Source organism: Protomyces lactucae-debilis (assembly GCF_002105105.1).
Source record: "Protomyces lactucae-debilis strain 12-1054 chromosome Unknown BCR37scaffold_3, whole genome shotgun sequence".
NCBI lineage: Eukaryota > Fungi > Ascomycota > Taphrinomycetes > Taphrinales > Protomycetaceae > Protomyces > Protomyces lactucae-debilis.
In genome coordinates this window covers 137,085-157,849 of record NW_024467995.1, presented here as the reverse complement: position 1 = coordinate 157,849, position 20,765 = coordinate 137,085, and the positions used below count along the sequence as shown (strand labels likewise).

Sequence of the window (20,765 nt, the reverse complement as noted above, 5' to 3'; positions counted from 1 at the left end):
TCATCTACTTCTGGTGAGGATTCAGCCGTCATGGTGGGTTGTCCCTGATTCATGTTTGTATTGTTCGATGAAAAGAGGGTGGGATTGTAGGCTTGCGCCGAGTTTGCTGAAGATTGAGTATTGTGATGAGCGGGCGACGCTGCAACTCTTGGAGTCTGACGCTTTGCAATCGCGACACGGGGCATGCCACCGGGAGGACTCTACCTGATGCCTTTATTGTATTTCCCGTGAGGAGTCGAACTTGGATGGCAACCGCGCGTGAGGGGACGGGAAAAAACAAAAGCAGGCACCAGATGGCGAGACAGGATGGCTCATGTACTTATCTACATCCATTATACATCAACAAGACCATGATCATTGACATGAACATTCTCTTCATTCTGTGCTTCACCCTCAATGACTCTTGCTGCAGTCTGATTGACCTTCTTGGCCAACATGGATCGAATTTCCTTGACTGGGAGTTGCTCGAGTTCAGCAAGGGACTTATCGCTCAGCCCAAAGAGTGGCTTATTGGAACGATTGTCGATGGCCCAAGTATCGACTTTTGCTGGTGGGATAGAGGTGAGAACATCTAGCTCAAGGCGAATCAGCCTGCAGTATCGTTCCAGCTGGAGATGTCAGTTGTGGCTCGAACGATGGATTACTCACGTCAAGGTCATTCGAGTCGAAACCAAAAGGATCCTCAATTTCAGAGCCAATGTAGTAGAGTGAGAAGAGAAACGAGCTCGTGACCATGCATAGGGGAATGGTTGCCCAAGACAGGACAGAGCATAGCTGAAATGGCAGTCCAATGACGAATATCCATAGGATCTGAGAGATGACAATATCTGTCCTTTAGCTGCTGCTTGGCACAAAAAACGTACTGTATGCCACGGGAAAGATTGTGCTTTGTATACGTTCGCAATTGCTCGTAAGCTGATCTGAGTTGTCAGCGAGGCGCCCCATTCAGAGCTTCACATACTCATCTCGTGCAACAGGATCGTCATATTCTGTGCATAATAGTTTTGCAGCGACGGATTCGCAGACCGGACATACTCCATGTAAGACTGTAAATGGTAAGTAATCTCTGTTGGCAAGACTCCAGCAGACAGTGTCGCTTGACACCAGTCGTCCCCCAGGGTCTCATCTTCATTGTGAAGGAACCAGGTCGAGCGCAACTCTGCCTCCTCCCTGTCCAAGTAAGAATCAGTATATGCAGGCTGTGCATGCGACCTTTTGCCATCCTTCGGACGCCTGGAATATGTATCCAAGTGTGGAATCAAATGAATCAAGTCAGGTGCCGTATGTCCACGCTGATTACGCAGATGGTTCTTGAGACTTACGGCAAAGATGCCAATGAGATTGATGGCAGACTTCTTGAGCAATATATCACGCGCTGCGTATTGCCCTGTTCTTTCGGGCCCAGAGATCCAAATGACGCGGGAGAGGTTGCGTGCATTCGAAGTCAGCCTATCCCAGGCAATCCTAACGTATGTCAGCGTACAAGTTGAATGAAAGCATTCTTACCGTGCTTCCCACCATCGCGCATAGCTTGACTGTGTACGAAATGAAAGAGACAAACTGACAATGAACCCAAGCGTCGAGATGAGGACAGGGTTTATCTCAAGGGAGTACCGCGTCAGCTCGCTTATTGCCACGACACCAGTGGCGAAGATGCCGATGGATACAATTTGTGCCCAGATTTGGGGAAGGACAGAGCCTGAGATACGGAATACGTAGGGATACTTCCTGATGGGCTCATGTCTATGATCCAGCATGAGGCCTGCTCGCTTCAATCGCTTTGTCGCGTCGTGTTGGGTTGAAGTGGGGAGCAGATTCAGATGCCACGAACAGGCATGACATCACGAACATGTCGAGGTCTTATAAGAGGCGATACAGGACAGGCTCTACTCAGTAACAACCATACTATGTCTGATCAAAAGCCAGGACTCGTTGCAGCACACCTCAACTATGCGAAAGGGGCCGCAGAGGTAGATCATTTACGGCTCAATAACTCATTTGCTGATATCCCAGGAAACAATCGGCAATGTGACAGGATCACAAGACTGGCAAAAGTCAGGCAAGAACGACCAGTCTGCTGCACGCGATGACATGAAGGCTGCATCGAATGCGAGTACCGACCCAGCAGCTCGTCAGCCTAATGGCAGTTTGGCGCGCGAAGGTGGCCTTGAGAGCAAAATTGGTTCGCTTGTTGGGTGTGAGGGTATGGAACAGGTTGGTGAAGAGAAGAAGACTCAAGCTGGAAAGTAGTCCCTTTTAATTGGCATGATAACATATGCAACTGTTGGCGTCATGCTACTCTGTATGGTCGTTCTTGAGCCTGTGTCGGCTTCTTGTTGAATTCATAAGCTCAGTCGTTGAGGCATTGCAAGAGGTAAGCTGGACGACCGTACTTAGAGGGGAAGTACGAGGACACCCGTAGTTCACCATACTAAGACATACAGTCGCATACTGGGTGCTCTTGTCAGGGATGAGGTCGCGAGATGGGCTGGCAAAATGATGCCATCGACCAAGCTCCTTGAACCATCCAAACAACAGATGGCGACAACAACCAGCTATATCTGCTTCCACTTTCTTACAATGGCTTTTCCTTATTGCTGCTCTGATGCTTGTCGCTACACCTCAGCAAGCTCCTCTTCGCTCTCCAGAACACGCCCGTGAAAGTGCGCGTGATCCATTGACACCTTCATCCATCATCGCTTCTCCATACCCTGATCTATTGCTCTCTCTCAAAGATCTCGAGCCAGCACATAAAGAGCTCGCCTTGAGACTACAGCGTCTATCACCAGCTTGTCCAGCTTCTTCATTCTGGTCAAATGACCCAGTCACTGCAACGGCATACCCAAAAGCCTTCAACTTCGATGCACTCTTAGAAACCTTCCCTGCCTGGCTTCGTCGACATGGCCACCAAAGCGTGTCATTGACATGTATCGTCTTTCGCTCGACCCTTGCACCCGGTGCTATGAGTCGATCTACCCAACAAACGACAGCTGCAGACGCGCAAGAGACACTATTAGCGGCCCTGTATAGGCTTGACAAGGAAGCATATCAAGAAGCACTCTCACACGTGGGCGGACTCTTGAAATACTGGTTCGGTACAACCGCCGCTGCTGCTACCACCTCTCTGAACAAGACAACAATAGAGATGAGGCCTGCAGAGATGGCGTTGTCTAGGTCACGACAGAATCTGGCGACATGTTTATGGGTGTCTGCGGATCATGCACGACGCGCTGCTACGTTGCCTGCGCATCGACAAGCACAGGCACTCGTGAAGCAAGGTGTGTATAGCAATTGGCGTGTTGAGCGGTGGTTACTGACGGTGAATCAATCAGGCCATGCTTTTCAAGATCTCGGAGCATGTCATTGAATGACCTTGACAAGCATTTGCGCGAATGAACTTCTACAGTCAAACGTCGACTTATGTCTATAATGAGGAATGAAGGTCTACTCCGTATGTCCAATGCAAAAAGGACTTGCCCTTGATGTTGATTACCCAAATTACACCTGGACCGTCTCACCAGGGGCACCGAGCTTAGGCTCTTCATGGTGCACGTCAGCCAAGGGGAATGCTGATAAGCAGTGGGAGATATCACCCCACCAAGACTCTCCGTAAGTCTTGTACCAATCCACAGTCAACTTGAGACCTGTTGCAAACGAAGTCTTTTGCGTCCATCCCAAAGCTGTAATCTTGGCAGCATCAACAGCGTAACGCATGTCGTTGAAGGGACGGTCGTGCGTGTGCTCAACCCATTTATCCCAATCTGCTCGTGGCAAACCAAATTGATCCATGAGTAAACCACAGAGATCCTTGTTGGAGATTTCATCCCGTGAGCCAATGTTGTAGATTTGACCAATGCTGCCCTTGTGGAAGATGGTGTCAAAGGCATCAGCAGCATCACCGGCAAACAAGTAACGACGGGTAGGTGAACCATCGCCGTGAAGGATGGCCTTGCGCTTACGGTTCAACAAGCAAGAGAACTTTGGAATGACCTTCTCCGGGTACTGGTGAGGACCATAGACGTTGTTGGAACGCACAATGATGATGGGGAGCTTGAAGGACTTGTAGTACGCATTGACAATCATCTCTGCAGCGGCCTTGGAAGCAGCGTAAGGGTTGGTGGGTGCCAAGAGGGCCGTCTCGAGCAAGTCATCACCATCTGCCTCAACTTCACCGTACACCTCGTCTGTTGAGATGTGGATGAACCGCTTGACACCAGCATTCTGGGCACACTCGAGGAGGACGTGTGTGCCGAGGACGTTGTTGTTGGTGAAGGTGTAGGAGTTACCAAAGGACAAGTCCACGTGAGACTGAGCAGCATAGTGCATGATGGTATCGACGTTGTGCTTCTTGAGGACAGCAAGGGTCTGCTCGGGATTGGTGATGTCTCCTTGTTCAAAGGTGAAGTTGTCCTTGCCGTCGAGAGCAGCGGTGTTGTTGCGCGATGCACAGTAGTCGAGCTTGTCGTAGGAGATGATGTTGTACTCTGGGTACTGGTGAACGAAATGCCTGACGACGTACGAGGCGATGAAGCCCGCTCCACCCGTGATGAGGATGTTCTTTGTGTCTGAACGAGCCTGTGAGGAATTAGTAAAGACGCGTCTTTAAAGTTCGATTGGACGCGACGTACGGGGAATTTGGTGCTGCCGATGTAGACTGGACCCATGCCCTGTGAGGATGGCGCGGTAGACATGCTGAAGTGCGAAGAGAAGAGAGGGAAAGAAGGTGAGGAAGTGGTTGGTTTGTGGTGTGGTTTGTGAGTTGGGCAGCAGTCGAGGATTATAAGGCGCGTCCTCTGCTGCTGCTGCTGCTTCTTTTTATTTCTTCCTTCCCCTTTCTTCAGATATGGCACACAGCAGACACGGCGACTAGCAGATATATATACGGGCCAGGACAGCATATGATCATGGCCATCACAGACAACGGCTCCTCATGATCTCCTACTCCTTCATTTCACCTACATTCAGGAGACTCACCTCCTGCTCCCCGATGTCTCTCTTGCTACCAACTACTTGCAATTGCCAAGATGTCTGGATCAGCGTCAGGAACATCCAGCAATCAATCAATCCGGGCCAGGAACAGCCCGCAGCCCGCAGCAGAAATGCTGCAGAATCCCATCGAGGCTCCGAAGAAGACGCGAAATTCTATCCCACGCCCATCCGGAAATTCAGAGCCAGGACGCGACCAACACCAACGACTACTTTTATATACAAATCTTTAAACAGTTTCCATTGCATTGCACAATTTGCATTGCATTGCCTACTGCTAGCATGGCTCCCTCCAAGAGACTCATCGCATTCGTCGGACTTGGTCTCGTAGCCCTCATCCTGCTTTTCCAAACGCGGGCCACCCTCACAAAGCACAAGGCATCAGGCGTATTTGACTACACAGGCGGCCTGACCTCCGTTGCGTCAAGTCTCTCTATGAGCAATACAGACGCAGTCTTATATGTCCATTACGACGGCGACCCAATTGGCCGACGCAACTTGCAATTCTTCATCGACCATGCACTTCATAGCAAAGTCGACTTTTATTTCATCATCAACGGCTACAACCTAACTGCAAACATCCCAGAAGCCAGCAATATCCACGTCATCAAACGCGAAAACACTTGCTACGACCTCGGATCCTTTGGTACGGTGCTCCAGGCAAATGACGGCGAAGTCATGAAGAAGTATAAGCGCTTCATCCTAACCAACTCCTCCGTCCGCGGACCTTTCTTTCCAAATTGGGCACGTCTCGCAAAACAAGCGTGTTGGACAGATAAACTCTTTGCACCCCTCAGTGATACCACAAAACTCGTCGGCTTAACAGCAAATTGCGAACACATCCATGGACCGAGACATCTCCAGTCTTTTGGTCTCGCCACCGACTCGATTGGTTTGGAAGCACTCCTACCGGCTCTCAAATGCTTCACAGATCGTATGGACGCTATTATTAATGGTGAGATGGCCATCACGCAGCGTGTCAGAGATGCAGGCTATGATGCTGTTCCCTTGTATTCTGCCTATGCCGATGCCGGTCGCTCAACCCAATCCAATGCTGCCTTTTGGGAGACGTGTGAGCATATCGACATCTTCTTCCCTGAGCGCTACTTTGAAATGGATGCGCATCCCTTCGATACCCTCTTCACTAAAATTCATCGACAGGATGAGTTTACGAGTACTGATCCGTTTTCACCATTGGGCATGAAGGTTTTGCATCAATTGACCGATTGGGCGGATCAGAGCAGCTTCTCTAGTTACGACCAGTGCTAGATTGAGTCTGGCATTGAGTGTCGTCCCACAGATGGTCTCTGTGCAATGTATCAAGGGCTCTTCCACGGATGCGATCCTGCAACGATATTACGATGGCCGTCAGGGGTATCCTTCCTTAGCTGGACGTACGCCAGCTCTTTGCCTACCGGACGATGGGAATGGTTGCTTGCATACTCAAAGGTGTTATGCTGGGCAGGCTCATCGACACCGCGTACGCGCATGGGCACCCTGATTGCCAGTATCTATGCCCAATGCTGAAGATGTCTCGATACTACTGGCCATATTATCCGATGGATCTTGTCAGGCTTTCAAGCTGCGGGCTGGTATATTCTCCTTCCGCTCTTCGCCTTGTACAATAAAAGACAAGCAAGCTGCATTCTCACGATTCCGTGGTGCTTTGTATATTGACATGCTGAGTGTTTCTTAGGAATTCACTTCAGCTACCCGTTGAAATTTTGAATAGATCCATGCTGAGCCCTGCTGATGAATCCATGCTGAGCCCTGCTGATGATCTCTGGGTCTGAGTCCTGATCATTAAGTCAGCCCCGACTCCGACACCCCTGAGTCCTGACTGAAGAGTTCCGCAACTTCCCGCCTGCTCACAGCTTGCAAACTGTAAATTCTGTAATTGCTCAAGTGAGTCGAAGTGACCCACGCGCGCGCACGGGAGCACGGGCCAGGGGCCGGGCCCACACCGTAGCCGGACATTGCCCTTTCGGGAAACGACTTTTTTCGTCCCGTTTTCGCGATTCGCGAGTCAAACGCACGGGCTGCACGGAGGCCGCAATCGGCCAATAACCTTGAGCAGCTGCCTGACACGGGCCAGCGTGAATATCAGCAAAATCAAGTCGTGTCCATCTCGAATGGTTGTGGTTGAAAGTCAGGAACCCAATTCAGGGTCCAGGATTGATTAGACGGCACACTTGACGTTTGACTGACGGACCAGCGATGGCGTGCCTCAGAAAGCTTCCATTGATTGAAGGACAGGCTGGCAGCTAGCTGACTATAGCGAGGCCTCGATGCTGGACACTAGCTATGACAGGTCGTGGGTGATGAGCACTTTTGGCAAGCTGCCACTAGTTGGCTCATCAATGGCAGCGAATCATGAATCATGAGCAAAGCTGAGTGGTTCTGGCTCGCTTGACTCGCTTGTGTGAAGTTGCGTCTGACCCGAGCGCTTTGCAATTGATTCAGCTTGGTCCCGCGGTGCTGCATGAAGCCCGATTCCTGCCTCGTCCGAGTCGCCCCTGACGGGCCAGTGACGGCTTGGCAAAGTTGGCATGTCAAAATTGAAATCGAATGTACTGGATGCAAGTTTGAGCATCCCGAAGGGCTAAACAGCCTAGACTGTCAACGTTGATAAGACCTTGAGGCCTGCTTCTGCACCATGACAAACGCAAACGACCCCTCAAGCGATAGAACAGTTGTGCAATTACTGAAATGGCACCTTCTCGCAAATCGACTTGGTCGACCGGCGCCGCTCTGGTTCTCGGCTCTTTGATGTTCTACTTCCTGACGAGCTTGGTTGGATCTGGTGCACACTCGAAAAGCTCTGCTTTGTCAAAAGCTTCTCTACCCAACACAGATGCAGTCTTGTACGTTCATTACGACGGCAGTGCGACTGGTCGACGCAACCTGCAGTTCTTCATTGATCATGCATTACACAGCAATGCAGACTTCTACTTCATCATCAATGGCTACAACGTGACTGCAATGATCCCAGAAGCCAGCAATATTCATGTCATCAAGCGTGAAAACGCATGCTTTGATCTTGGCTCCATTGGCGAAGTTGTTCAAGCAAATGACGGCGACATGATGAAAAAGTACAAGCGGTTCATCTGCCTCAACTCGAGTATACGTGGTCCCTTTTTCCCAAATTACGCCAGACTTGCAAAGCAAGCATGCTGGACACAGAAGCTGTTCGAGCTCCTGAGCGACACTACGAAATTGGTTGAGCTAACGGCGAATTGTGGCGACCCTGATTACGGACCAAAACATCTTCAGTCCTTTGCGCTCGCAACAGATCAAATTGGGTTGTAAGCTTTGTTACCCACTCTCAAGTGCTTCACCGACAAAGTGGACGCCATCAAGCACGGAGAGACTGCGCTCACACAGAGTGTTCGAGATGCAGGATATGACGCTGTTCCCCTGTATTCTGCCTATGCAGATGGCGGTCGCTCCAGCAAATCAAACTCTGAGTTCTGGGAGAGCTGTAAGCACAACGACATTTTTTACGCTGAACAGTACTTTGGCATGGATGTACATCCTTTTGACACCATATTCACCAAGGTCTGGCGAGGCGACCGGGGCACGGCGCCACTGTCTCCCTTAGGTATGAAGGCATTGGATCAGTTGACCAAATGGACAGATGAAAGCAGTTTCTCCAGCTATGACCAGTGCTGAGGGCTGTCATCAGAAAAGCAATGTTTTGATGGCACACCACCATTGCCGCATATTTATGATGTTGAAAGCCTTTTGATCCAACTACGGCCACTAGAAGTGGCCGAGAAGACCAGCTAAATAGCTCTGAGGGCTCTGTCAGTGGGCTGACACCGACAAGGCAATCAACACCGTGTCAGGTGGTACGGTATGTGCCGTGGACTTCCAAGTTGAAGTTACAACTCTTGGCATCACTTGCTACACCAAGCTCAACCTGATGGTACAAAACGCGCTGCAGCTAGCACGGCTGGAAAGCTTGACCTGAGATCAGCAAAGCTCTCGGTGATGATGAGATCCTGCTCTAGTCTGACGACTATTTCATTGGTACAACTCAGTATACAATAAACAAGTTGCGACTGCAGGGTGTTTGACCATATAGAGAGAGCATCTTGCATATGGGGCCTTATTTGTAAGGTCCTATCAGCCGCAATGTTGGCGGTCGACAGGGTGAATTATTTGCGTTGATCGGGTAATCTGTCTCAACATTCGCCTGGCTAATCGTGGCAATGCCTGTAGAGTATATACGGTCTAGTTACGGATTAACTGATGAGCTCCACATGTAGCTTTCAATTCAGGTCTGATGATGACACCTTTTAGTATCTGCCATGGTTATGACGTAAGCGTACAGCTTATAATCTGAAGACTGCAGGCTCACTTTGTCGAAGTGCTATGACGGATGTCTATGCACTGCCCAGCATGACTGTATGATACTTTCAAGATACGAAGAGCTCGAGCATTTAACACGATCGCGAGCTTTTGGCAAGTTGTGTCGTTGATGTTGGCAGGAGTCTGAATTCAGGGGCACCCATAGTTTGTGATTTTGGCAGCACTTATGTGGATCAGGAGTGGCCCCTCCTGAAACAAGTAAACAAAGATATGGATGAAGAAGACACGTAGGGGTAGATGAAACACGTCGTCTTATTCTTGACACCTCATCACTGTACAGTATCAACACACACTTCCGATTGAGATACGCAACCAGACAATAATCAAGTAACGGAACAGTAGTGCGATTGTTGAGATGGCAACTTATCGCACATTGGCTCGGTCGACTACCGCTGTTCTGGTCATCGGCTCCTTGATGTTCTACGTCCTGACGAGCTCTTTTAGATCTGATGTACACTCCTCAAGCTCCGCTTTGCCAAAGGCTGCTGTATCCAACACAGATGCAGTCTTGTACGTTCACTATGATGGCAGTGCTGCTGGACGACGCAATTTACAATTCTTCATTGACCATGCACTACACAGCAATGCAGACTTCTACTTCATCATCAATGGCTACAACGTGACTGCAACGATCCCAGAAGCCAGCAATATACATGTCGTCAAGCGTGAAAATACATGCTTCGATCTTGGCACCATTGGCGAAGTTGTGCAAGCAAAGGACGGCGACATGATGAAAAAGTATAAGCGGTTCATGTTCCTCAATTCGAGCATACGTGGCCCCTTTTTCCCAAATTATGCAAGACTTGCAAAGCAAGCATGCTGGACACAGAAGCTGCTCGGGCTCCTTAGCGATACTACGAAATTGGTTGGGCTAACGGCAAATTGTGGCGACCCTGATTACGGACCAAAACATCTCCAGTCATTTGCGCTCGCAACAGATCAAGTTGGGTTGCGGGCAATGTTACCCATCCTCAAGTGCTTCACCAACAAAGTGGACGCCATCAAGCACGGTGAGACTGCACTTACACAGAGTGTCCGAGATGCAGGATATGACGCTGTTCCCCTGTATTCTGCCTATGCAGATGGCGGTCGCTCCAGCAAATCAAACTCTGAGTTCTGGGAGAGCTGTAAGCACAACGACATCTTTTACGCTGAACAGTACTTTGGCATGGATGTACATCCTTTTGACACCATATTCACCAAGGTTTGGAGAGGCGACCGGGGCACGGCGCCACTGTCTCCTCTTGGTATGAAGGCATTGGATCAACTGACCAAATGGGCAGATGAAAGCAGCTTTTCCAGCTATGACCAGTGCTGAGGGCTGTCATTAGAGAAGCAAATTTCAAATGGCACACTAATACTGCCGTATCTTTATGCTTCAGACGATTCTTTTGCAGACTATAGTCGCTACAATTGGCTAGAGAGCCCATCTACCACGTGTAAGAGCTCTGCCAGAACAGATGACGCAACCTCGCGCATGACTTGGTTCTTGCACACGTACACGAGACGCCGCTGTCTCTCTGGACTCCTCCTCTTGCATTTGCAGCTTGCCCTAATGTGAAGAGGAAATTCCATGTCCATACTGTACACACATTGCCACGAACAGCCAAATGCATGTTTAGGTAGGCCACTGGCCCAATGCAGATAGATCATCTCGTTGACGATGAACGATACGCGTGAAGGGATCCTCTAGATCATGGGAAAGCTCTGTCGCAATGGTCAAATGCCTTGCCACCGCAACTTGTGTTCTAAAACTCGACGCCATCGTGCCAATGAAGTAGGCAGACTTGAGCAGCATCTCAAAATCAATGAGAGCTTGCTGATCACAGGTCAAGCCTTCGGCCCGTTCTACCTGCAGCGCGATTCTTGCCAAGAGGTCTGGATGTGTATATGAACGTCTCTTTCCTGCAAGCCAATGAGACAGAGTTTTATCCAGGGGAAGGGTAGCTCTAGACAGGCACGCAATCTCCGTGTCATGGCCTCATAGGCGGCTTGAATTTGTCGACCGAATGGCCGCATGTAAGACAAAAATACAACAGAATGGCACACCGGGACAACAGGAAGATTGGTAGCGGGTCATTGATAGCCTGAAGGATATTCGTTAAAAACCATGGTATCGTTTATGTCTTGTCGCTTGAGAGGAGCACACTCAGTCTAATAGGAGAGAGTATCTCAAACAACGTACAGTATTCGGTGGCCATGAAACATGCTGAAGGTCATTGCGACTCACTGTGCCAGCACTGCGAAAGAGAATCACCATGAGAGTGTAGGCAAGCTAGTCAAAAGGCAGGTCTCAGCACTGACCTTGACTTGTGAATTTGCTGTCATCTGCCAATTGCGTCAAGTCTGCAACAAGCTTCATACCAATATCAGACATGGCATTGCGTCGTAGGAAGCCATCCTCGTGCCAAACTTTGATGAACATGGTATCGAACGGATGAACATCCGTATCGTGGTACGCACCAGGCCAGAATACATCGCTATGCTTGCAACCCTCCCAGAACTCTGTATTGGATTTCCGACCGTTGGACAGGAACTCACTGTACAGTGGCACGGCGTCCCATCCTGCATTACGGACAAGTTGCGTCAAGACATGCTCGCCTTGTTTGAAAGCTTCATCGCCGTTCTTGAAACATGCCAATGCCGGCATCATAGCTTCGAGACCCATCCTATCCGTTGCGAGCATATGTGCTTGTAGATGTTTGGGTCCCCATGTTGTATCACAATTGGCTGCGAGTCCAACAAGCTTCGTGTTGCCCTTCAGTGGTGAGAATATAGCATTCGTCCAGCAGGCCTTGTTCTCACGTCTCGCCCATCCTGGGAAGAAAGGTCCACGTACGCTTGAACCAGTCAAGATGAATCGCTCGTACGTCTTTTTGATGGCACCATCGTCTGCTTGCAGGACCTCTCCAATCGCACCGAGGTCAAAGCATTCCGTTTCACGCTTGATGACATGGATGTTGGGTGCATTGGGAATCTTTTGAGATAGATCCAAACCATTGATGATGAAGTAAAAATCAGCCTTGTCATGTATCGCGTGCGCGACGAAGAATGCAAGGTTGAGGGGACCATCTTCTCCTTCGTTTTCAAAGTAGTACAGCACGGCGTCCTTGTTGGGCTTCGGTACCTCTGGTATGATCGGAAAGGGGGATACTCCGTCTACAGGTGCACTTTGCGGCAGTAACGCGTCGCCAGTGAGCTTGATGGGTCCATTATTGCCTTGGAAAGGTCGCTTTGCAGTCACGTAGTCTTGCACAGACTGACGATTGCTTCTACCAACGAAGAAGACTGCAGCCAGAGCGAGAAGCCCCAGGCCCAGTAGGATCCTGCGCGATGCAAGCGTCATGTGTCGTTGTCAGTCCTTGTCGCGTAGCCTGGCAATTTTGAAATTTCTGTGTAACCGCACAACCACCTTTGTGGTAATGACATTGGGTCCTGGAACAGTCTGAAGTGTGAGACTTGGTGCGCAAACAACTGTCACAACTACTGCGCGCGTGGCGCCCTACTTGAACGCGCGTTCACGCACGAAGTTGCGAACTGCCGGCAACAGAGAAAAGAAGGAGAAAGTTCTACATACAGGAGAAAGACTACTAGTGATACAGAAAGGACAGTTTGGATCTAGCCACACTGCTCGTAGCTCGAAAACTTGCTCGCGTCTGCCCACTCAGTCAGCCGATTCAGCGCAACCATGCCGAGTGGCGAGAACGGGTCAATCTTACCCTCGATCACAATCCGTGAAATCTTGGTAAACATCAAGTCAAATGGGTGAGCGTCCATACCCGCATAGTTCGCGGGCAATTGGACATCTGTATGTGTACATTGCGCCCAGAACTCTTGGTTCGTGTTCTCGACTTCCTGGTAGCGTGCGTACAGCGGCAGTGCTTCGTAGCCTGCATCTTTCACCAAGCTCGTGATGGCCAACTCTCCCTTATTGATGGCATCTTTGCGGTCGCTGAAGCATTGCAGAGCAGGCAGGATGAAGTCCATACCAAGTCTGTCTGTTGCCAAGGCAAAGGACTGCAGATGTTTCGGTCCAATATCTGCCTGACAATTGGCAGTGAGGCCCACTAACTTAACGCGGTCGCTAAGAGGACCAAAGAACTTGTTGGTCCAGCAGGCTTCCTTATTCGCGCGAGCCCAGTTCGGGAAAAAAGGGCCTCGTACAGACGAGTTGGTCATCAAGAAGCGCTTGTACTTTTTGAGAAGAGCGCCGTCATTTGCTTGTAACACCACACCAAACGAACCCAAGTCGTAGCAACTATTTTCCCGCTTAATGACAAAGATATTGTCTGCTTCGGGAATAGTCGCCGTCAATTCATACCCATTGATGATGAAGTAGAAGTCCGCCTTGCTGTGCAACGCATGGTCCAAGAAGAACTGCAAATTCCGAACACCTATTGGGTCGCCATCGTAATGCACGTATAGCACGGCATCTGTGTTCCCACCGGACGTGACGACTTGATCCAAGTGAATTTCCGACAGTGGCTTCTCATGAGGCTTGTCACCAGAGGCAACCTGCTCAGCCTGCCAATCGACCTTGCCTGGACTCAGGTAGGTATAGCCAGAGATGACACCATTGCTGCGCGCTCCGAGGTGGAAGACACCAATGAGTGCAGCAAGGGCAATGAACAGGCCAATGAAGCGGATAGAGAGGAGGCCGATCATTCTGTTTTCCCTAGGACTATCAAAAGCAGGAGAGCAGCAGTGTCTATAGAGCACTGCTAGACCAGAGGACGCGACCCCTTTGTCTTGTCCTTTGGGATTTCGGCACTCGTTCGCGACGCGACGCGAATTAGCGTTTCAGATGGGCAGCCACCCAGCTCAGCCGCGCCCGCTGTACTCCATCGAGCATGGCGACCTGCACTTGCTGCAATAATCTTTCTATGGCAAATGAGTCAGTCGCCTCTTTCAAAAGTCGCCTCTTTCAAAAGAGAGAACAATGCGACCGAATGTCAACGGAATCGAAGTCCAAGGCAATTCAAAACTATTCTGACCGCGACGAGAGTCCACAACGGACCAACAAGAAAGTGAAAGCTCTACAAAAGTGCTGTGATTATGGATGTTGAATCGGACGACGATGACGATAACTTCGTCCTAGATCAAGCGAGCCTGGAGGTAGATGCACACTGATTGAAGTAGAATACCCAATTAGAAGAGGTGGGCCTCACCAAAGCGTGACATCATGAGGACTACTTCAACCTGCTTCAAATGGGTGAGAATTCCCCATTTGCGCGGCCTCTACTGATACTATTGCACATTCTGACGACGTCCTTCAAAAATGAACGCGGTCCTGCATGCACACGCCACCTACATGAGCTAGAATGAGCACAAGGGATGGGCGACGGACCATCTGGAGAAACCATAGAAGTAAAGCTTGGCAACTTTTGAAATTTCTGTGTAACCGCACACGCATATGTTAATAATAACCTTCACTTGGAACACTGACATGCGGCGATGAAGACCATCCTCGCTAATCGATTTGTCGGACTCTTCCTGGCTCTGCTGGTACTTGTAGGTGTCTTTCAACTCGGCGCTCGAAGCAGTGGAGGTATCTCTGGCTATGAGTACTTTAGCACAGGGTCGACAGTATCCTCTCAGAAAGGAGGCTGGCACGTTGGACAGATCTTCTCGGGCAATCTCGGCACTTCAAAAGCTGGCGGCAATAAAGATGCCATCCTCTACGTTCACTACGACGGAGATCCAATTGGCCAACGCAACATACAATTCTTTGTGGATCATGCGTTACACAGCCGAGCGGACTTTTACTTCATCATTCAGGGGTATAACCTGACTATGGAGATCCCAAGGGCAAACAATATCTTTGTCATCAAGCGTGAGAACAGCTGCTACGATCTCGGAGCATTTGGTGTAGTCTTGCAGGCTGATGACGGACTTGTGCTCAAAAAGTATAAGCGGTTCCTCTTGACCAATTCATCAGTGCGGGGGCCATTCTTCCCCAATTGGGCACGCATCAACAAAGACGCCTGCTGGAGCAACAAGTTCTTCAATGTGCTGAGTGATCGCGTCAAGCTGGTCGGGTTGACGCCTGCCTGCGACCAGGTTGTGGGTCCCAAGCATTTACAGTCGTTCGCGCTTGCTCTGGATCGAACGGGCCTCGATACCATCTTGCCTGCTTTGCAATGTTTCAGCAATCGAGACGATGCCATCAACAAGGGTGAATTGGCCATCACCAAGACTATCCTGGATGCCGGCTACGAGGCCGTTCCTTTGTACTCGCAATACAAGGAATTTGACAGGACGAATGGCGAGTATTGGGGGAATTGCTCACATCCGGATGTACAGCTGCCTGCTGGGTATGCGGGCATGGATGCACATCCGTTTGACTTGATGTTCACGAAAGTCTCTCGCATCCATTTCAATGAGGTCATGGAGCCTTTAACACCGTTGGGCATGACTGCACTGGACAGACTGACTGAATGGGCGGATCAGAGTCAGTTCTCGAGCTACGAGCAGTGTGGATAGCTGCCTGCTTAGCCATGATGAATTGAAGACATGAAATGAAGATAGACTCCCTATAGATGGCCACTGTACAGACCATCCGCATAAATTTCGCGTTTTTCCCAGGTCAGGTTGCAGGCTCCGGAATTATTGTCTTTGCCATCAGTCAGCAGCAGCAGCAGCAGCCAGCAGCAGGGAAAGGGCGCCAGATTTATTTCTTCGCGTCCCTCTCCCATCGACCTACCCATCCAAACACCACCTAGCCATGTCTTCCACCAGCAGCAACAGCAACCGATACCTCGTCTTCGGACCCCGAGGATGGATCGGCGAACAGATGATTGCCATGCTCAAGTCTCAGGGCAAAGAAGTCAAGGGCGCCAACTGCCGTCTCGAGAACCGCGAAGATGTCATCAAGGAGCTTGACGAGTACAAGCCCACCCACGCCCTCAATTGTGCTGGTCAGACTGGTCGTCCTAATGTCGATTGGTGTGAGGACAACAAGGAGAGTACCATCCGTTCAAATGTCATTGGTACCCTCAACCTCGCTGATGCCTGTTGGCTCAAGGGTGTCCACATGACCAACTTTGCTACGGGTTGCATCTTCAAGTATGACGATGCTCACCCTATGCGTAGCGGCAAGGGATTCACCGAAGAGTCTGAAGCCAACTTTGACGAGTCTTTCTACTCCAAGACAAAAGCCTATGTTGAGAAGATCATTGTCAACTACGACAATGTCCTCAACTTGCGTCTGCGTATGCCCGTCTCGGATGACTTGCACTCGCGTAACTTTGTGACCAAGATCACCAAGTATGAGCGTGTTGTGGATATTCCAAACTCCAACACCCTCCTGCACGACTTGCTGCCTGCTTCCATCTTGTTGATGGATTCCAACACAACCGGTATCTACAACTTCACCAACCCAGGTGCTATTTCGCACAACGAGGTGCTTGCCCTGTACAAGAAGTACATCAAGCCTGACTTTGAGTGGAAGAACTTTTCCCTCGAGGAACAAGCGAAGGTGATCAAGGCTGGGCGTTCCAACTGCGAGCTTGACACGACGAAGCTTGTGTCGAGGTTGCGCGAGTTGAAGTACGAGGTGCCTGAGGTGCACGATGCATACGACCAGATGTTCCAGCGTATGGCGAAGAACATGGGCATTTCCAAGTAGGCTCTTCCTCTGTAGCTGCGTAGATGCTTCTCTCCTTCTGACTTCTGTCCCCTTGCTCCCTCCCCCGTCCCACTTCGCCAATTTTAAACGAGAATCCACAAAATCGGCGCACAGTCAAGCCCCAGGCTGCTCACCGACTCCCAAGACCCATAGACCGTATAGCTACTGGCGCGTCTCAATTGCTAAAGAAGCCCTCTGCATCCTTGCAATACCATCACTATCAGAGCACTCGCCAGCACAATGGCAGATGGCTACTTGCAACGCGTGCTAACACGCACCACCTTCCTCGCCCTCGCCTGCCTCCTCTATGCCCATGCACAGGAAGGCGACCTCATCACCCTCGAACCAGAACTCCCTCTCGATGGCAGCACAGGTGATCCTTCCAAATCCACCAACAGCGGCGGTGGGACCAACCTGGTTGCAGCATTGATTGCAGGTGCCTTTGCAGGCCTTCTCGTTGATTTATCCCTCTTCCCCCTCGACACCATCAAAACCCGTCTTCAATCCTCTCAAGGCTTTGCTGCCGCTGGTGGACTCTCGAATTTATATCATGGAATTGGATCGATTGCGCTAGGCTCAGCACCGTCGTCGGCTTTGTTCTTTGTTGCTTATGAGTGGAGTAAGTCGCACTTGACGCGTGACGGTGGTGCTGGCTTCTTGGGACACTTACTCGCAACGACCCTTGGCGAAATTGCAAGTTCACTCGTTCGTGTGCCAGCGGATGTGGTCAAGTCACGACAACAAGTCGAAGGCGACGGCAGCACTGCGACACACCACGCCGTCTCTCAAGAAGAAGAGGAAAGTCTTGAATCACCACAAATGACGATGGATCCACCAGCGGCAAAACATCAAACAACCCTGCTTGAAGCCATCAAGAAGGTGCAGGCTGAGGGCAAGGCAAGTTCACATTTTTTGGGTTCATTTTCCGCATTCTACACAGGTTGGCTATCCACCCTTGTTCGAGAAATTCCCTTTGGCTGTATCCAATTCCCCCTCTTTAGCTTCTTGAAGGCCATGGCATCGCCTGTGGGGGATAGCAATGAAATAAGTATGTTGGCAACGGCACTCTGCGGCATGGTTGCAGGTGCAGCAGCAGGGTCCTTGACAACGCCACTCGATGTTGTCAAGACACGCATCATGCTTGCTGAAGCAGGCGAAGCAGCCACCATTATGGGCGTCTTGAAGGATGTCCTTCGGCAAGAAGGTCCGCGTGGGTTGTTCAGGGGTGTTGTGCCACGGACATTGTGGATTGCTGGTGGTGGTGCCATCTTCCTGGGTGGATATGACTTCTTCTCGCGCTTCTTCTCTTCTCTCGCCGTTTCTGCTGTGTGAAGATTACATCCCATGCAGGCTTAGGCAGGTGTTAATGCACATAGACTGAAACTGATGTCTTCACCATGTTCCCCAGCACGCTTCATGAACTGCTTGACCACCTCCACTGCTTTGGGTGACAAGACATCCTCATCCTCCGCTAACGCACCATGATCAATTGGACCCGCACGCGATCCATCCAGCTCAACAAGATGACCCGTCCGTTCATTCTTCACAAATGCAATGAAATGTAACGTCACTTCTTCCTCTGCGCCAATGACTGCAGATTGGCCCTGTGTTGCAACGTGTGCATGACTCTCGCGAATCAAGCTGGACGTCTCAATAGCATCGATGCGTGCATCAGGAGATTGGTCCTTGAATGATTCCATGAACGTTGTGAATGCATGCGATGTGTCCACGGTAGAAGGACAATTCAGCAATGCATGCAAGACAGCCATCGTCCCACAAGCATTGCGAATCGTTTGTTTGGCCCATAAGGTCGTTGTTGGATTCAAGGCTGTGTCTTTGCTGTGCGCTGCATCTTCCGCTTCTCTGAGCTTCACAAGACCTTCCGTCAGCGGTGCAACAAGCAGTAGCGCTTTCGCAGGCCGTTGTACAAATGCCAAGAGTTCCTCATCAAAGGAGTAGACATCGCAAAAGGCATACTCTTGAGTGAGACCGAGTGAGCGGGCGAGATCGGTAAGGACTTCTGGGTTATTCTCAATGGGTGGCCATCGCTGTTCCTGCTTCTCTGACATGACTAGACTGCTCAGCCTTTCGTGTTCAGGAGTTGCGCTGAGTTTCAAAATAGAGGAGCAGGATCGTGGATGTCCCTTGGCGCTGCGTCATGTTTGAAAAGAGGCGACAGAGACCAACAAACCACGCAAGCAAGACCCTACAACAAGAATCATGGACAGTGAAGCATACTCCACCACAGCACCGATGGTCATTGCGCAACAGCCTGCGCCGTACGAGGCGATTGCGATGAGCCAAATGACGACAGATGTCAGCTCAACAAACGACGATGAACAAGGTATGTCGTCATCTTGGGAACTCCATACAAAGATGGCTAATAGAAAGGTCAATTGAAGCGAATGCGAGGAGGATGTATTCCTTGCCCAGATGGCGGATGCTGCTACATCATCCCAATTCCATGCTGTTGCTAGGCCCAGCATGTGGACTGTCTATAAAGTATGAAAGCGCTTGTTACAGAATGAAAGAAACGATATCGATGAACCTGATGCGTCCATTGAACTGCTTCAACAGTGATCGTAGCTCGAGAAGAAGGACTTGTCTGCCCACTCACTCAGCAAATCCATCGTTGATGCACTCCGCTGTGAAAAATCAGCCGTCAAGTTGAGCCGAACGAATATGGCATCGAATGGATGTGCATCCAGTCCGCCCTTGTCTCCAGCGAGGAAGACATCACCGTGATTGCATAGCCGCCAGTACGCGTCATTGTCTGACTCAAATGGCCAAGTATTGTCAGATCGCTTATCAATCGCATTCTCCTTGTCCTTGTCCTCATCCGAGTCGGACGGTGGCGGAGGTGGACTCAGCTCAGGCCCATTACCAGAGCGATCATAGCCTCGAGCATACAGGGGTACAGCGTCAAAGCCTGCACTACGAACAAGATGTGTCATGACTTGCTCGCCTCGCAATATCGCATCTTCCTCATTGTCGTAACACATGAGAGATGGCATGATCAATTCAAGTCCCTCGCGGTCTGTAGCGAGTACGCTGGATTGAAGAAACTTGGGGTGTTCGACCATGGAGCAATCGGCAGTGGCACCCACCAGCTTTGTCCGGTCATTCAGTGGATGAAACAAATGATCTGTCCAGCAGGCTTGATTGTTGTGTATTGCCCAGAGTGGAAAGAATGGACCGCGCGCTTTGGAGGTGGTCAAGATGAAGCGATCATACTTATCCATCACTTCATTCTCATTCTGTTGCAAAACAGCGCCAATTGCTCCAAGATCGTAGCATTCATCCTGCCGTCTCGTCACATAGATGTTGGGCCGATCAGGAAAATCAACTTGCGTCTTGTGTCCGTTGATGATCAGATAAAAGTCTGCCTTGTCGTGTAACGCATGGTCCACAAAGAATTGTAGGTTGATTTCATCTTCCTCGTCATTCGGTCGGAAACTGTACAAGACTGCATCTTTATTATGCCGTTGCTTCGATCCCAATACAATGCGCTCGAGGGAGGCGTCTGGGACTGCCAAGGGGATCTGTGGTTGCGTTGCAAATTGCTCGACGGCGCGACGAGCCAAGCTAACGCCTTGTGGACGGAAAAAGCTGGCGAGCGCTATGCAACTGCATACAAGGACTGCAACACCGGCCAGTACACGACCAGAAGTACTGATGATGGCCATGCAGCAGGTGTAAGATTGAGTCGCGTCGAGTTTTATGCGTTCGTTCTATCTGTGCCGTTGAAGGGTTTTGGCGCGAATTTCAAACTTGATCT

At 50.3% G+C, this 20,765-nt stretch overlaps 13 protein-coding genes across 13 annotated transcripts; 7 read left to right on the top strand and 6 right to left on the bottom strand.

The window, feature by feature from the left end:
* Positions 1-380: 380 nt before the first annotated feature.
* On the bottom strand, positions 381-2,181 carry BCR37DRAFT_206208 (Bestrophin/UPF0187). Its single transcript, XM_040866392.1, has 5 exons — positions 1,507-2,181; positions 1,213-1,464; positions 962-1,170; positions 864-920; positions 381-827 (listed from the first exon to the last, which is right to left on the bottom strand). Exons 1-5 carry the CDS (start codon positions 1,755-1,757, stop codon positions 577-579), a joined length of 1,020 nt encoding a protein of 339 aa, XP_040727339.1. The 5' UTR covers positions 1,758-2,181; the 3' UTR covers positions 381-576.
* On the top strand, positions 1,908-3,367 carry BCR37DRAFT_390953 (uncharacterized protein; the record flags this gene model as incomplete). The annotated part of the gene is made up of 3 exons (XM_040870934.1): positions 1,908-1,970; positions 2,014-2,246; positions 2,539-3,367. The coding sequence occupies 3 exons, from the start codon at positions 1,908-1,910 to the stop codon at positions 3,365-3,367; spliced, it is 1,125 nt and encodes a 374-aa protein (XP_040727338.1).
* Positions 3,368-3,383: 16 nt separating this feature from the next.
* Positions 3,384-4,832, bottom strand: BCR37DRAFT_376699 (uncharacterized protein). The gene is made up of 2 exons (XM_040868656.1): positions 4,629-4,832; positions 3,384-4,575 (listed from the first exon to the last, which is right to left on the bottom strand). Exons 1-2 carry the CDS (start codon positions 4,689-4,691, stop codon positions 3,499-3,501), a joined length of 1,140 nt encoding a protein of 379 aa, XP_040727337.1. The 5' UTR covers positions 4,692-4,832; the 3' UTR covers positions 3,384-3,498.
* Positions 4,828-6,727, top strand: BCR37DRAFT_376698 (uncharacterized protein). The gene has a single exon (XM_040868655.1). It carries the CDS (start codon positions 5,269-5,271, stop codon positions 6,253-6,255), a length of 987 nt encoding a protein of 328 aa, XP_040727336.1. The 5' UTR covers positions 4,828-5,268; the 3' UTR covers positions 6,256-6,727.
* Positions 6,728-7,695: 968 nt separating this feature from the next.
* Positions 7,696-8,658, top strand: BCR37DRAFT_385635 (uncharacterized protein; the record flags this gene model as incomplete). Its single annotated transcript, XM_040870369.1, has 3 exons — positions 7,696-8,291; positions 8,317-8,467; positions 8,500-8,658. The coding sequence occupies 3 exons, from the start codon at positions 7,696-7,698 to the stop codon at positions 8,656-8,658; spliced, it is 906 nt and encodes a 301-aa protein (XP_040727335.1).
* Positions 8,659-9,715: 1,057 nt separating this feature from the next.
* Positions 9,716-10,678, top strand: BCR37DRAFT_390949 (uncharacterized protein; the record flags this gene model as incomplete). The annotated part of the gene is made up of 1 exon (XM_040870933.1): positions 9,716-10,678. One exon carries the CDS (start codon positions 9,716-9,718, stop codon positions 10,676-10,678), a length of 963 nt encoding a protein of 320 aa, XP_040727334.1.
* Positions 10,679-11,509: 831 nt separating this feature from the next.
* BCR37DRAFT_411957 (uncharacterized protein) lies at positions 11,510-12,733 on the bottom strand (the record flags this gene model as incomplete). The annotated part of the gene is made up of 4 exons (XM_040872210.1): positions 11,665-12,733; positions 11,591-11,635; positions 11,546-11,569; positions 11,510-11,514 (listed from the first exon to the last, which is right to left on the bottom strand). The coding sequence occupies exons 1-4, from the start codon at positions 12,704-12,706 to the stop codon at positions 11,510-11,512; spliced, it is 1,116 nt and encodes a 371-aa protein (XP_040727333.1). The 5' UTR covers positions 12,707-12,733.
* A 184-nt stretch (positions 12,734-12,917) lies between these two features.
* On the bottom strand, positions 12,918-14,107 carry BCR37DRAFT_376695 (uncharacterized protein). The gene has a single exon (XM_040868654.1). The coding sequence runs from the start codon at positions 14,023-14,025 to the stop codon at positions 12,979-12,981; it is 1,047 nt and encodes a 348-aa protein (XP_040727332.1). The 5' UTR covers positions 14,026-14,107; the 3' UTR covers positions 12,918-12,978.
* Positions 14,108-14,757: 650 nt separating this feature from the next.
* BCR37DRAFT_205840 (uncharacterized protein) lies at positions 14,758-15,964 on the top strand. The gene has a single exon (XM_040866384.1). The coding sequence runs from the start codon at positions 14,815-14,817 to the stop codon at positions 15,841-15,843; it is 1,029 nt and encodes a 342-aa protein (XP_040727331.1). The 5' UTR covers positions 14,758-14,814; the 3' UTR covers positions 15,844-15,964.
* Positions 15,964-17,107, top strand: BCR37DRAFT_205815 (NAD dependent epimerase/dehydratase). Its single transcript, XM_040866383.1, has one exon. It carries the CDS (start codon positions 16,085-16,087, stop codon positions 16,985-16,987), a length of 903 nt encoding a protein of 300 aa, XP_040727330.1. The 5' UTR covers positions 15,964-16,084; the 3' UTR covers positions 16,988-17,107.
* A 120-nt stretch (positions 17,108-17,227) lies between these two features.
* On the top strand, positions 17,228-18,319 carry BCR37DRAFT_343883 (mitochondrial carrier domain-containing protein; the record flags this gene model as incomplete). The annotated part of the gene is made up of 2 exons (XM_040867532.1): positions 17,228-17,767; positions 17,879-18,319. The coding sequence occupies 2 exons, from the start codon at positions 17,228-17,230 to the stop codon at positions 18,317-18,319; spliced, it is 981 nt and encodes a 326-aa protein (XP_040727329.1).
* Positions 18,320-18,329: 10 nt separating this feature from the next.
* BCR37DRAFT_206041 (uncharacterized protein) lies at positions 18,330-19,335 on the bottom strand. The gene has a single exon (XM_040866386.1). The coding sequence runs from the start codon at positions 19,054-19,056 to the stop codon at positions 18,340-18,342; it is 717 nt and encodes a 238-aa protein (XP_040727328.1). The 5' UTR covers positions 19,057-19,335; the 3' UTR covers positions 18,330-18,339.
* An 81-nt stretch (positions 19,336-19,416) lies between these two features.
* On the bottom strand, positions 19,417-20,726 carry BCR37DRAFT_376692 (uncharacterized protein). The gene has a single exon (XM_040868653.1). The coding sequence runs from the start codon at positions 20,671-20,673 to the stop codon at positions 19,558-19,560; it is 1,116 nt and encodes a 371-aa protein (XP_040727327.1). The 5' UTR covers positions 20,674-20,726; the 3' UTR covers positions 19,417-19,557.
* Between the last annotated feature and the right edge of the window lie 39 nt (positions 20,727-20,765).

Bases quoted from the DNA above. Each gene is read 5' to 3' on its own strand.
- BCR37DRAFT_206208 (XM_040866392.1), bottom strand. From the start codon at position 1,757: ATGCTGGATCATAGACATGAGCCCATCAGGAAGTATCCCTACGTATTC. The intron at 1,171-1,212 runs GTCGCATGCACA...TTACTTGGACAG, and splicing joins CGTCCGAAGGATGGCAAAAG to GGAGGAGGCAGAGTTGCGCT. The intron at 828-863 runs GTACGTTTTTTG...GCTAAAGGACAG, and splicing joins AATCTTTCCCGTGGCATACA to ATATTGTCATCTCTCAGATC.
- BCR37DRAFT_376699 (XM_040868656.1), bottom strand. From the start codon at position 4,691: ATGTCTACCGCGCCATCCTCACAGGGCATGGGTCCAGTCTACATCGGC. The intron at 4,576-4,628 runs GTACGTCGCGTC...AATTCCTCACAG, and splicing joins TCGGCAGCACCAAATTCCCC to GCTCGTTCAGACACAAAGAA.
- BCR37DRAFT_376698 (XM_040868655.1), top strand. From the start codon at position 5,269: ATGGCTCCCTCCAAGAGACTCATCGCATTCGTCGGACTTGGTCTCGTA.
- BCR37DRAFT_376695 (XM_040868654.1), bottom strand. From the start codon at position 14,025: ATGATCGGCCTCCTCTCTATCCGCTTCATTGGCCTGTTCATTGCCCTT.
- BCR37DRAFT_205840 (XM_040866384.1), top strand. From the start codon at position 14,815: ATGAAGACCATCCTCGCTAATCGATTTGTCGGACTCTTCCTGGCTCTG.
- BCR37DRAFT_205815 (XM_040866383.1), top strand. From the start codon at position 16,085: ATGTCTTCCACCAGCAGCAACAGCAACCGATACCTCGTCTTCGGACCC.
- BCR37DRAFT_206041 (XM_040866386.1), bottom strand. From the start codon at position 19,056: ATGTCAGAGAAGCAGGAACAGCGATGGCCACCCATTGAGAATAACCCA.
- BCR37DRAFT_376692 (XM_040868653.1), bottom strand. From the start codon at position 20,673: ATGGCCATCATCAGTACTTCTGGTCGTGTACTGGCCGGTGTTGCAGTC.